At 47.1% G+C, this 14,803-nt stretch overlaps 1 protein-coding gene across 1 annotated transcript; it reads right to left on the bottom strand.

Moving 5' to 3' along the window:
• Positions 1-59: 59 nt before the first annotated feature.
• Positions 60-3,309, bottom strand: dnd1 (DND microRNA-mediated repression inhibitor 1). Its single transcript, XM_029662045.2, has 5 exons — positions 3,221-3,309; positions 2,581-2,686; positions 1,149-1,474; positions 875-1,007; positions 60-744 (listed from the first exon to the last, which is right to left on the bottom strand). The coding sequence occupies exons 1-5, from the start codon at positions 3,239-3,241 to the stop codon at positions 233-235; spliced, it is 1,098 nt and encodes a 365-aa protein (XP_029517905.2). The 5' UTR covers positions 3,242-3,309; the 3' UTR covers positions 60-232.
• Between the last annotated feature and the right edge of the window lie 11,494 nt (positions 3,310-14,803).

The raw sequence follows: 14,803 nt of genomic DNA, 5'->3' as shown, positions 1-14,803 counted from the left end.
TATTTGCTTGATTAGTTCAATTCATGAGCATATTTCAGATGTATACCACACAACTGCTAGACATTTGACAAATCTCATTTTATTATGAGAAACAATTCAATGGTGCAGAAACATGCAAAAGTGGTTCAAAATAAAAGTAAAATCATGCATCTACTTACTAAGTATAAAAGAGTGCCAAACATTAAGTATTTTCATAATTAAAACAAAGTATGGGATGTGTGCTTCAACACTATCAGGCCCTGTACAGAGTGCTGAGGACCTGCTGGGCTGTAGCTCTGCGAGCCTCTTCCTGTATGGCTCCAGGGGTGGGGCCGGGCAGAGTCTGCACCATCCCGGTGAAGGGTGTAGCCAGCCCCGGCACATACACCCGGTAGCTGAAGCACAGGAACCCGTCAGGCCCCATGTGGCGGTACTGCAGGTCATAGAGGGGCTTCCCCTGCCCGTACACCTCACACACACCCTGGAGCAGGGCTGCTGCATCCACAGGAGGCACCATGGTCACCTCCCTGGGGGATTCAGGAGCAGTGTGCACCATGGGAGGGGGTGCCCTCACAGCCCGGGAGAAGGAAGGGAGCTGACGCTGGGAGAGGCGCAGGGGAGGCCGGGGGCTGTCGAGGAGGGAGCAGCGGGGAGGTTTGGGAGAAGGAGGCGGCGTTTTGGAGGGTCTGGGAGGCTCTTCGTGCTTGGGCCTAGAAGAGGACTGCCACTTCAAAGTGATGGCCAGCCCAAAGCGTTTCTTAAAGGCTGCAGAGAGGAGAAAAAGCAAACGGAACACATTAAAGGTCAGATGGGAGCATTTCAAATGTAAGAGCTGCTAACAGAAAGCTGTGTGCGCTGATCAGTATACTGAATCTCCATGAGAACCCTGGCCTACCTTCAATCAGCACCTTCTTGGCCATGGAAGCTGCATGGTGGGAGGCATAGACCACCACTGCAGACATCCCCTGTTCCCGAGGTCCTGCTCTCAGGGACACGCCCTCTACCCCCTCAGAGAAGTCCAGCAGCACCTGCAGGTGGGACACAAGAATTACACACAGACCAAACATCTAAACTGTAAATTCAGCTATTTTTGTAATGTTCTGTTTCTACATGCATCATTCCCACCCCACAAGTCCCTCCACCTGAACCACCCACCCCTCCCTCCTGACCTGCAGCAGTTGCTCCCTCCTTGTGCTGGTGGGCAGCTCCCCAAGACAGAGCTGACGTTTCTCTGTGCTGCGCCGTACACTGAGGCGTGCCCCTGTCTCCAGGGCACGGCCATGCAACGAGCGGATGGCGGCAGCGGCCGAGACAGGGCTGTCGTACTTGGCGTAGGCAAAGCCACGGTTCTGTCCGCTGAAGTTCATCATGAGGCGGAACTCCCAGAGAGGGCCCACCGCACGGAACAGCGGAATCAGCTGGTCCTCGAAGACATCCCGTGGGATCTGGCTGATGAACACCTCACAGCCCGGCCCAGGGGGGGCGCCAAGCCAGTCTAACCACCAGAGGGAGCAGTGGAGTCAGGAGTGGCTTTAACTTGCAAGTTATTCTCTCCCTAGCCTTTCTCCTAACTTTTTGATGTCTACAGATCTGAAGGGTAATGGAGAAACTTTTTCCACTTTACAGATCAGCAAACATCGGAGGTGCCCAGGGACGTATTCATTACGCGGATTCTGTTGCAAAAGGTTTCTTAAGCGGAGGCAAATGGAACAATGAGGGACCTACCGGAATGTTCAATAAACGGTTTGCTTTAGTTTGCTTCTGAAATGGTTACGTAATGAATACACCCCTTTTGAATTTGCCTTAATTCCAATTGGCTTGCCAGTCTTTTCACTGTAGATGAGTAAGTTCTCCGTGTGTGAACTGATCACTTCAACAGGGTGTGCCGTTAGAGAGTGATTAGGTAAAATGGCTATTGCCATGCAGGAGATCGAGTAGGCATATAGATTGACAAAATTATCCACAACTCTACAGTTCTTCATACATTGAATATACTTCCAGTGGTGGAAAAAGTATCCAATTGTCATACTTGATTAAAAGTAAAGATACTTTTGTGTGGGTCATTTTCTATTAAGGTAACCCAGTAAAATACTACCTGAGAAAGTCTAAGGTTTTAAATATACTTAAATATCAAAAGTAAATGTAATTGCTAAAATATACTTAAGAATCAAAAGTATGTGTAAATGTTAAAATTCCTTATATTAAGCAAACCAGAGGCACAATTTATATTTTTTGGGATAGCCAGGGGCACACTCAAATATTATTTGCATACAAAGCACATGTTTAGTGAGTCCACCAGATCAGAAACAGAGATTACCAGGGATGTTCAATTAATACCTGCATGAATTGGATCATGTTCATTTCCCGCTAAGCATTAAATGTAAGGAGTACTTTTGGGTGTCAGGAAAAATGTATGTAGTAAAAAGTACACTATTTTCTTTAGGAATGTATTGAAGTAAAAGTTATATAGTAAAGTACAGATACATCCAAAGACAACTTAAGTAATACTTTACACCACTGGATACCTCAAACTGTGATGCCTACCACTGAAAACATGAGCATTTACAGCACCATAGGCCATTTGGTTCCAATCATACATACCATCAGGTGGACCTCCATATTTTCTCTGGCCATTGACCTGGGTCAGTTTGACGTCAGTCTCCTGCAGCCACATCTCCAGCGCCTTCAGTCGCTCCGGGTTCAACACCTGCTAGAACAAAGATTGAGACGTTTATCTTTTCAATCTACTTTATGAAGACACGTCGTGAGAGTATTATTAAGCTGTCAATATATAGTCCAATTTTGAAAATGTGCTTTTTTGTTATCCAACGGAGTGGGCAGTTGATCAGAGGCCTCTGTACTTGACATGTGGGTTTTGTAGATCAATAAACAATTAACCGCTTTAGCAAACAAACCTACAGAATCAGTTAACGTTTTGCGACCTTTATAATACCCGAGAACGGCTCTCTTATTTACAACTAGAAACACTTCGGGTGATACTGACATAAGTAGGCTAAGGGTGTTGAATTGTAAGAGCAAATGTTTTGTGAAACAAGCAACATTTCGAGAACTTCACTTGCAAAAGGCATTAATTGCACACCATTGTCCAGTGTGTGAATCATATTACATGAAGGCCAGCAACTAGTGAACTGCTTTAGATACACGTCCATGGCAAGTTAACGGTGTCATGTTAATAAACAACGCTTTAAACCAAAAACGGTGTTATGCTATTTCAGTTTACCTGACTTGAACGCTCCTCCATTATCCTAGGTCTCGGAAAAAGTAGCAACAATTACCGAATCTGCTTTCTAGTCATTAGTGGTACCACGGTGAAATCCCGTGACCATAGGTAAAAATCGATTGGATCACGGAGGATGTTGGGGGCGTGTGCAAAGGTTGTTAAATTAGTCACGTTTGAAGACGATGGTGATGGAAAGGCTACTTGAAGCAGTGCATGTTGAAAGTAATTTAGAGCAGAAGCCTCAAAGTATTTGAACTGCACTGGGTTTCGACAGGTAGATCTAGGTGCATTTTCAACAGGTGCATGCATCCTTCGCTAATCCTGAGCTGAATGAAACATTTAAACGAAACAACTACACGTTTCAAATGATGACTTTGGTCTCTTACGGAGAGGGGTGCGACTACACCTTTCTCTCACAAGATGTCAGCCTGTCCCGCGGTCTGCTGTATGTAGGCCTACGTATGTGTCATCATAATGAGTACGCTCTCAATAGGACCTTGTGAACTTCTCAGTACACACGAATTGACCACATACTCAAACGCAGTTTCCACACGGCCAGTCGTTCTGGATTGTGCAACAAAGTTTTTTTTTATCCCTGCAGTGGTGTTGTTGGTAACTCATCTGTAGGCCTATGGCATATAATGGAGGTACATGAGGGGAGGGAGTATGTTTTTTTTTTTAGTATTTTGTAGAGTATGAGGCTGGATTGGACCATGGGGTTAGGCTTGCTTGCCTGGGTTTGGTGTGGTTCTGCTTTGTAGTGTGATGTAGTCAGGTGTCACTGGGGCTGCTGTGTCTGTCTGCCATTAAAGGAGTGTTTCCTTATTGCTGCTAGCAACTCCCCACCACACCAACTACACCTGCACATCAAGGTCTTCTCTCTCTCTGTAACATCCATTTTTAATTCTTGGGTCCGGGGTCTGTGTATGTGCAGCGCCACGCCACAGACCGTTGGTAATTAGAGCCGTTCGTTTGAGGCTGAAAAAAGCGGGCTGTAAACATCCTCAACCTGCTTGCTCTGTGAGTCACGGTGTGATAGCAGGGGCTGACTGTCTGGGTACAAAACAACACAGTGGGGGTGAACCGTGAATTGCTACTGTGGAGTATTTTGGCCATGTCTTTGAGGTGGTGCAATGCATTGCACCCTCAGATGACTTTTATGGATTTTTGATCATGCCTTTAAGAGTAGCTTGTTCATTTCCCTCTGCCAAAGAAAGGTGAGATGGAAATTTGGAGAAGAGGGAGAGTTTCCTGTTTCCTCTTTGACCTGAAGTATCTATATGAAACAAAGTGAATTACTGTATCTAGACTTCCAGATAAGAGCTCTGCTTCAGGATAATGAGATTTACATCAAGGTCAATTTTTGTTGACCATGGTTTCTGGACTTTTTTTTTAACCTTTATTTAACCAGGCAAGTCAGTTAAGAACAAATTCTTATTTTCAATGATGGCCTAGGAACAGTGGGTTAACTGCCTGTTCAGGGGCAGAACGAAAGATTTGTACCATGTCAGCTCGGGGGTTTGAACTTGCAACCTTCCGGTTACTAGTCCAACGCTCTAACCACTAGGCTACCCTGCCACCTGACTTAATGCTGAGGTGGATATACAGTAGATTAATGTGTTTTCCACTTTGTGCTGGTTTGAGGGTTCTCTCCCTCCCATCCTGTGTGCGTTTGTGTGTCTTACCATGAAAGGCTGTGGTAATTGACTGCAATATAAAGTGTTGACGTGTGCGACAAAGGAACACACCCACAGTACTCACAACAGCACAGGGCCATTTAGTGGTTACAGGGCACTGTATCACACATTGTGTTTGTCTATGCAAAACAAACTATAGGATTTAGTTCTGCAAATTGTTACATCACTGCAAGCACAACTGCTTCCTGTCACATTGGCCTTGGTTAGGAGACACGTACATGGCAGTAGCAGGGAGCCACAGGGGACTGTGCCCATTGAAAGTATGTTTTATTACTGTAAAATTCATGGCAACTGTGTTGGTGAAGAAATCTAATGTCTTCTCAATAGAAAAAGCATTTAAAACTGAGTTGGCTTCTGCTATTTTATGCTGCTGCCTTTTGGTAATTTCCAGCTGTATATCTTTCTTAGTTTTAAAAGCTGGCAGGTACATTTTGAAGTAGAGGCAAACTTTCCAGAATATCTTCTCCCAAAGTATTCAGAGTCAAATTAGTCACGGAGACTGTCACTCTTTTGCTAAGACATTTCAGCTGCATAGCGACAGCAGATTCTGAGCCGTAGGGCCTTGGCGTCACACACACACATGCGTGTGCACATACACACACACACACAGCTGTGTCCCCGCCTCTTTCACCTAAACATCAGGGGGAGGGAGTGATCTCTTTTCCCAGTCTAACCTGAGGGTGTGCCCCGGGCAGAGTCAATCTGTTCCCTGTCACCCTGCATCTCCTCAGCTCTGCTCAGCCGTTACACAACTCCCAACAAGTCTTCAAGACTTTGAAACAAACTTTTAAAGGTGCAATAAGCAGAAGTCACTCCGCCAATTTCCTGGTTGCTAAAATTCTAATATAGTTTGCCTCATTTCAGTTTGTGACAAAACAAGCAATGTCTAGATAATCACTGTACCATCTAAACCGCTGTGAAATATCTTTTCATTAACCAAAAATGCTGTATTTTCAGCTGTTTGAAGCTGGTGCTGAAGGCGTTCAGGGCCTTTCTTACTCAGGACTTTGATCATGTATTTTTAAGACTATTATGTCGGAAGCATTTATCAGCATTTTATTTATGGGTTTGGGAATTGGTCTCTAAAAGAACTTTAGTCTGTAAGAATGTTTTTGTTTGTTTTTATGCCACCTATGTATAGAGCCAGAGTCTCTCATATGTGAAAGATTTTTATGGATTTGTGTCTGGGCACTGCTGATCAGTGGCAGACAGGCCTAATTCAGCCAGGTGATAACATGTGTCATTGTTCCTTTGTGTGGCTGTTGGTACTGCAGCTAATGTCTACTGCTGTGTGTAGTCTAGCGTGTTGGTCAAGTTTAGCTCTGGAGACACATTTTCAAAGTGATGCGTTTGCTCTCCTTCCCTCTCATAACCCACAACCCCCTCCCGCCCTCCGATGTTCCTGATAGTGATATGCGTGGAACCAAGTGGTCACTCACCAGGAGAGACATATCTATGTACTGTGACAACAATAACACACTGCCGCCAGCCCATGTTTAATAAGGAAGTGTGTTGAGCAATGTGTGTGTGTGTACGTGCGCCCGTGTGTGTGTGGTGAGGCATTAGAACTGAACTTAAACTTGACAATCTCAGTGTGCCTGTAATATAAATTACATTTTCAACTAAACACATTTTTTTAGCATTTATTTGCTGCTCTTTAATTACTTGTTACTTTTATTTCTTATTCTTAAATGTTTTATTATTATTTTAATTTTTTTTAACTGCATTGTTGGTTAGGGGCTTGTAAGTAAGCATTTCATTGTAAGCTCTGTTGATTCGGCGCATGTGACTAATACGATTTTATTTGTATATAATTTGGTGTGTGTGTGTGTTCGTTCACGCACATGTCTATATTATTTTATACAAGGGGAGGGTCTAATCCTGAATGCTGATTGGTTAAAAGAGCATTCAGCCAGTGTCTATTCCACCAGTTACTACCGACTAAATCTATGATGTTAAAATGCATATTTACTCTGTTCCATCTGACTGCGCAATCAACTGTCTCATCAGCCCAGCCAGGTAAGTTATGAACTTGATCTCCACTATAAAAAGCATCTAGACATTATCTCACATTTCTTTTAGACTAACATTTAGCTAACAACAGCGGAGATGAGAAGGGTGTCATCCAGGCGACCTCATACGCTTCCCCTATGGTCCTAGCGCGTAAGACTGATGGGAGTCTTGGTCTATGTGTTGTCTGTAGGTGACTGAATGCAAACACTAGACGTGATGCTTTTCCTTTGCCTCCCATCGACGAAAGTTTTGATGCCCTTCGCGTCGCAAAGTTCTTTTCGACTATTGATCTTGCTAGTGTTTACCATCAGGTTGCATTGCAAGAACGTGACAGACACAAGACTGCATTTACAACTCCTTTTGGCCTATGGAAGTATCTTAGGATGCCGTTTGGGGTTTGTAATGGGCCTGCAACGTTTTAACGACTCATGCAAGTTACTATGAGTGACCTAGTCTTTTAGATACTGTCAGTATACTTGGATGACATACTTGTGTTCTCTCAGACGTTCCAGGACCACTCGGAGAGACTTGAGACTGAAAGAGACAGGGTTGAAAGTGAAGCTTGAGAAGTGCCATTTCCTTCCTTCAGCAAGAAGTATGTTTCCTCAGCAGAGGGTACTGGGGCAGACCCAGAGAAGATCACCTCCGTAAAACAGTGGCTAGTCCCCAGTACACTCAAAGATCTGAGGTCGTTTCTTGGTTTCTGTAGCTAATACAGAAAGTTCAACTGGCTGGCCCTCTCCATGACCTAGTCAATGCGTGCCTCAGAGAAGGAAGCCCTGCAAAAGCTAAACACTTGTTTGATGGTTCATGGACATCTGAGTGCCAGGCCGCTTTTGAGCTGTGGAAAGAGAAACTTACCACTGCTCCTGTGTTAGGTTATCCTGATTTTGCTCGTACTTTCATTGTAGAGACAGATGCAAGTGGCTTAGGATTAGGTGCTGTTGTTTACCAGCAGCAAGGAGATAAGAAGAGAGTAATAGCGTACGCCAGCAGGAGGCTCCGTAATTCATACTACAGTAGTATGAAACTTGAGCTTCTTGCCCTCAAGTGGGCTGTTTCAGAGAAATTTCGAGGTTATCTTTTGGGCTCTAAGTTCACTGTGATAACAGACAACAACCCCCTGTGTCACCTCGCCACAGCCAAGTTAGGTGCCATCGAGCAAAGATGGGTGGCTCAGTTAGAAGTGTTTGACTTCGAGGTCAAGTATCGCCCGGGACGCTGCAGTGCAGCTGCAGATGCCCTCTCTAGGCAGCCATTTGCAGGGGAGCCTGAGCCTGGTAATGATCATGCCAAGTATGACGATTGTGTGGCAATTAGCAATGTCATTCGAAAGGGGACAGCTCTAGAACCAGACTTAGTGACAGCAGGAGCCAAGTGCTGTAAGATCAGACAGATTTGTGCCTCAGAAGCCAGGGTGGCTACTGATAGTAGTGAGTCTCAGGGTAACACACCAACACTTCCTGGTTACTCTAAAGATTAGTTACAGAAGTTTCATGACCCTACACTCAGCGGGCTGAGGAAGGTTTGGGACAAACAGAACAAATCTACTCACAAGGAGAGGTCACGATTAACTAAGCCAGATATGTCCACGCTGAAGCAGTGGCATCGAGTAAAAGAGCAAAATGGGTTGTTGTACTGTGTGATTGAGGACACCCATGTAGGTGAATGTCACCAGCTCCTATTGCCAGCTTGCTTGAAAGGACCAGTACTTGAAAGTGTACATGATTGCATGGGCCACCAGGGGATAGAACGCACACAACCTACTTAGACAGAGATGTTTCTGGGTTGGGATGTATGAAGATGTTGAGCAGTGGGTGAAGAAATGCCAGAGATGTATTCTGACAAAAATGCCACAGCCCAAAATACAGGCATCAATGAAACCCTTCCTAGCGTCACGGACCCTTGAAGTTGTTGTGGTGGATTTATTTCACCATCCTTGAACCTGCGTCTGATGGTTGTGAAAATGTGTTATTGGTAACAGATGTTTTCACTGAGTTCATTCAGGGGTTCCCTGTTCGTGATCAGAAAGCGGAGACTACAGCTTGGGTCCTTCTCAAGGAGTGGTTCATGAAGTATTGGGTGCTTGAGTGATTGCACTCTGACCGAGGGATACATTTTGAGTGTGAAGTCTTCGCCGAGTTGTGTAACCTTTATCGAGTCAAGAAAACCTGCACGACCCACCATCACCCTGAGGGGATCGCTCAGTGCGAAATGTTTAATAGAACGCTCATGATCTCCTGCTCACACTGCCTCCAAAAAAGAAGCGCTGTTGCCCCGAGGAGTTACCAGAGTTGGTGTATGCCTGCAATGTGATGCCCAATTCACCACTGGGTACTTGCTGTACTACCTGCTTTTCAGGTCCATCCACACCTTCCTGTTGATGCTTTGTTAAGTCAAGAGCAGGTGCTTGACAAGAAACATGACTGGTTGGTTGTTCACCAGGAGCGTTTGAATGAGGCAAGTGAACGAGCAAGAGAGTACACAGAACAAAAAACAGCAGAGAGAGTTGAACTTCACAAAGTCCACCCGTTGATGTCGGCCAGCTGGTTTACTAATGCCACAGACCTAAGGGTAGAAACAAGATTCAGGATGCTTGGGGTCCTACTGTGTACAGAGTGATCGAGGTACAGGGTACTACACATGCCGTCGAGCCATTAGAGGGTGGGCCTGTAAAAACTGTTCATAGAATTAATCTAAGGCCATGTGTGAGAGACCATCCTGTCCCTGCTCATAGGCTAGTGAAGAACAGTGCGCCAGTAACCCCCATCACCTCTCCTGTTAAGTCTTTGCCAGAGCCTTCTACTCCTGAGATTGTAGTGTTTGAGGAAGTCTCCTGTCCAAAGGTAACTTGAGAGGAAAACACAGAACCTGTGGGTAACTGAAAGATTAGTGAAATCTGTGTGGGTAGCTGGACAGGTAGGATGACTGACAGTGAAGGTGAACAGGACGTGTCAGGTGACAGAGGAATGGATGAGACTGAGGCAGGAATTCCTTTAACCATAAAGTGGTATATTTACTGAGTAGTCTGTGGTGGATTCATGGACGCACAGAACTTCTGGATCAGATGGAGTTAAGGAAGTGAAAGCAGCGAGATCAGGCGATGGCAATTTCCTCCTTTTATGGAGTTGAGATCTGTCTGACATTTCCACCTGACCTAATTAAAGCGCCCCTGTCCCAGCTGAGTAAATGGCAATGAATTAAAGGATTATTCCACCAACTCCATGGGCCTTTTCTACAGCCACCCCGGAAATTTGTTAAATTCCACACTCCTCAAAAAAGCTCATTGCTCCCCGTCCTCTGTCATCTCAGGGAGAGGATTTAGTCGGGCAACTGGCCGGATATATGTCCGATTCTTCACCTGGATCTCCACTGATCTAACACGACCATCGGTCCCAGGCATGGTCTTAGTTATACGGCCCACCGGCCAGGAGGCTCGAGGCAGCTGAGGGTCCACCATCATTACTACTTGGCCAGTTTCCAGGCTGGCCATTTCTCTCCGCCATTTCCCTCTGTGCTGTAGACTTGGTAGGTAATCCCGAATGAATCGGGCCCAAAAATGGTCAGCTAAGATTTGGCTGTGTCGCCACAGGCATCTGCCTACGAGGTTGGTATCAGCATACATGGCTTGAGGAAGTGACGCATCTCGGCGTCCCATCAAGAGCATATTCGGTGTAACCGGATCGGGGTCAGCGATGTCTGCAGAGAGATATCCCAAGGGTTTGGAGTTCAGAATCCCTTCCACCTCTATCAGGACGGTCCTCAAGACAGTTTCAGTGACAGTTTGGTCCCCCAGGACGACTCGTATGGCCGTCTTTACAGATTTGATCTCTCGCTCCCATGTTCCTCCAAAATGAGGAGCGTCTGGAGGGTTAAATTTGAATGAGATTTGTTGGTCCATCACCTGATCCTGGAGGCTGGGTTCCATGGCTTGGAAGGCTTCCTCCAACCTGGCTTCTCCTGCCTTGAAGTTCGTACCTCTGTCAGTCAGGATCTCGTAGGGTTTCCCCCGCCGGGAGATAAACCGCCGTAGGGCCATGAGGAAAGCTTCCGTATCCAAACTCTCCAGTAGGTCCAGGTGGACACATCTGGTTGTCAAACACTTGAATAGAATTACTCCAGCGCTTTTCCACACAACGACCTAACTTGATCATCAAGGGGCCAAAGCAATCTACTCCTGTTGACCAGAAGGGTGGTTTAAGGAGGCGCAAGCGAGCAGGGGGTAAATCTGCCATTTTGGGCACCGTAGCTCCGGCCCGCCATCTCTGACATTCTACGCAGGCATATTGGTGCTTATGAATAGCTCCTCGTCCTCCAATTATCCAGTACTTCCGCCTCATCTCTCCATAGACCCTCTCTGGCCCTGGGTGGAGAAGCCTCTCATCATAACTCTTGATGAGGAGCCTGGTAAGAGGGTGTCTGGAGTCAAGAATAATTGGGTGGATAGCATCTGGGTCCAAAACCTCTGCTTGGCGCAGCCTCCCTCCGACTCTGATCACTCCAAGGATTGGATCATATTCTGGGGCAAGAGAGAGAAGCCTACCGGCTTTCAGAGCTTTTAACTCCTCAGGGAAGCTAACTGCTTGTGCTTGCTGGAGGAGTAGTGTCTCTGCCGCGAGGGAGGTGGGTATAGAAGCCACCCCATCTGAGGTTTGGTTTGTGGCGGCGATCAGATCCGGCAGTGTTTGGGATTGTGTTAGGTCAGGGAGAGCCTTTGTTGGATCCGTAGAGATGCTGTAGCATTGGGCGGACTTCCTTAACTCATGAGCTTCAGTTGGTTGCGGAGGGGCCGCACGCCTGGGGGCTGTCGGCCACTCGTTCTCTGGTTGGGACAAGAATGGTGGTCCCAAGCTCCAGCGATGGGGTTGAGCCAGTTCCTGAAGGGTTTTACCTCTATTAATGTCATCCGCAGGATTGTTTATGCTATCAACATACCCCCAGTCCTGGACTTCTGTTAGGTCTTGGATTTCCGCAATGCGAGTTCCGACGAACACCTTATACCTGCAGGACTCCAACTTAGCCAGGTCAATACACTGGTCGAATCACTCCAGTAGATGACCCTTTGGATTGGCAAGGTGAGCTCGGCTCACAAGGTAGAGGCCAACTGGGCTCCGGAAAGGGCAGCACTGAGTTCCAGCCTAGGCATTGACAACTGCTTCTTGGGTGCGACCCTGGACCTGGCCATGACTAAGGAGACATGGGTGTGGCCTGCCTTTTCCTCCACTCTAAGATAGGAAACAGCCCCATAAGCTCGCTCCGAAGCGTCACAGAACACATGCAGTTCCAGGCATGATCCCAGTTGGTCAGCGCAGGATGGTACATAACATCTTGGCATTTGGACATCAGAGAGCTCCGTTAACTCCGTTTCCCAACAGATCCATCGTTCCACTAGGTCAGCCGGGTGGATTGGTTCATCCCAGTCCCTCTTGGTCTGCCACAGGTCCTGGACTATGGCCCGTGTTGTGTATGGCAGGATATACCCAAGGGGATCGTATTGACTGGCCAGGGTCCGATAGATGGTGCGCAGAGTGGGGGTTTCGGTACTCGGGGATGAGCGGTGCTTATACCCCAGGGTATCCAGTATGCAGCTCCACCTCAGTCCTAGAGTGGGCTCTTCTGGGTTAGCACCAGACTGCATTAGCCATAGTTCACTGCTACTGGACCTAGCTTGTGGCGGGAGGTGCTGGATAACCTCCGCTCTGTTACTAGCCCACTGTCAGACCTCCCTTTGGACAGGAGATCCCGTACTTTATCAAGGAGTGCTTTTGCTTCAGCTGTGGATGGGACGCTCTGTAAGCAGTTATCCACATAGAAGGCATTTTCCACTGAATCCAATACTTCTGGGTCACTGTCTGGATGCTCCCGTGCGTGTCTCTGCAGAGCGTATATGGCACAGCAAGGACTGCAGGTGGTGCCAAATGGGAGTACCTGCCATTCATAGATTGTGGGCTCTGCATCTCGTTCCATATCTCACCATATGAACCGGAGCAGTGTGGTGTCGGAAGGCAGTAAACAAATCTGATGAAACATGGCTTTGATGTCTCCACTGATGGCTGTAGAGTGCTGCCGGAACCGCAGAAGGACACCGAGCAAGGAAGGACCTAAGGTTGGTCCGGGGAGTAGACAGTCATTCAGGCTTTGACCAGCAGCTTGGAATGAACAGTTGAAGACAAGTCTATACTTCCCACCATAACATGGTGAGGGAGATACCAGGATTCACGGAGTGCGATTCCCTCTTCATGAGCTGTCTCTTCAGTGACGTAGCCTGCCTTCACAAGGTTATGAATCTCTCGGTTATGAACTTCTGCAAGCTCAGGATTCTTCACCAGGCGTCGCTCCGTTCCACGCAGTAGTGGGAGTACAGCCCGTGTCGTGGTTGCCAGAGGAGGATGGTTGGGCACCTGTAGCAGTGGGGTTGCATACCTGCGAACGCCATCCATGTCAGTGGTGGTGGTGCTCTTCTCCAGGAGGTCTAATGCATAGGAGTCATGTTTCGAGCGAGTGACCTCCTGTAGCTTCCGGTTGGAGAAGGTGTCCATCTTCCAGAGCATCTCAACATTCCGAAGGAGGTCAGTCGCTGCATCTGGATCGCTTCTGGTGAAGAGGACTTGCTGTGACTGTACAGCTTGGGTGGAGAGAAGTAGATGGGATGGACCTTGCACAGCCAAACCCAAGGATGTATGGACAGCAATGGGCCCTCCTTCTGGTCCAGCTCGTATAGGCTCAGTCGGGGTGACGAGATGTGGGTGGTCTGACCCAATCAGGATAAGTGGCGCTACTCTGGCCAGGTTAGGAAGAGGCAATCCTCGTAGATGAGGATATTATGTCTGTAGAACACTTACCGGGCAGGAGTGCTCTGCGAGATTCAAGCCATCTCCCATGAAGGCATTGGTGATGTTATAGGCCACGTCCCTGTTTCCTGAAGGTGAAATGCTAAAGGTCACAGCAGAGCCTTTCATTTGGATAACATCATGTCGCACCGTTCTGAGATTAAGGGTCTCGGGGGTCCCCTCCAGATTAGGCTGACGAGTGGCCGCCGTGAGAATGATTGTTCTTTCTGACCCATCATATAGAATGGCGAATGTATCAATGCTTCTCCCTTCACTTTGCGGAGTGACCTTGACCACCTTCAACATGACCCTTGGAGACCGGTTCTTCTGGTCGAGGTACAGCTCCTTTGCAGCTCCTACCATGAGCATACTCTTCTCCTTCTGTGCTTGGGGAATTACATCATGCAACACGGTGAGATGGATTTCTTTACAGCGGTTGCAGGGTTTCCTCAATGTGCAGGTCTCCGCCTTATGGCTATGGGCACACTTGTAGCATCGCTCGCCTGAAGTGATCCAGGCCTTCAATTGAGTTTGAGTGAGCTTTTTTACCCTGGGGCATGAGCCAAGGAAGTGCCCCTTACTATTGCAATATGGGCACTTCCTTGGCTGATAGTGGTTCAGATCACAACAGAACCTGATAGTGACAGTTATTCTTCCGATAGAGGAACATGAAGATGTTGCTGAGGAACAAGATGTTTCTGAGCCAGTTCATGCAGATGATTTTGTGAATGAACCTGAGATTGAAGTGCCTGTTCCTACTCCACGCAGAAGTACCAGAGCAAACGCTGGGGTACACTCAAACCCAAATAACATTCCTAAATCAGCTTAAAATAATGCAGTTTCATTCAGTCCTGAAGTGTTGTCTCAGATTATAACCATTCTGGGAACTGTATTCTTCAGGCGAAGCTGTAAGAGAAGTTAAAATCTTGTGCTAAGTCACCAAGGACTCTGACTTTGTAGCAGGGGAGAATGTAGACAGGTGGTAAAAGCACATAGCTGTATTCATTTATGTCCACTAGATGGCACTGTCCCCTTAAGATAGC

This window comes from Oncorhynchus nerka, linkage group LG6, assembly GCF_034236695.1.
Source record: "Oncorhynchus nerka isolate Pitt River linkage group LG6, Oner_Uvic_2.0, whole genome shotgun sequence".
Lineage (NCBI taxonomy): Eukaryota > Metazoa > Chordata > Actinopteri > Salmoniformes > Salmonidae > Oncorhynchus > Oncorhynchus nerka.
This window is presented reverse-complemented; position numbering and strand designations above follow the sequence as displayed.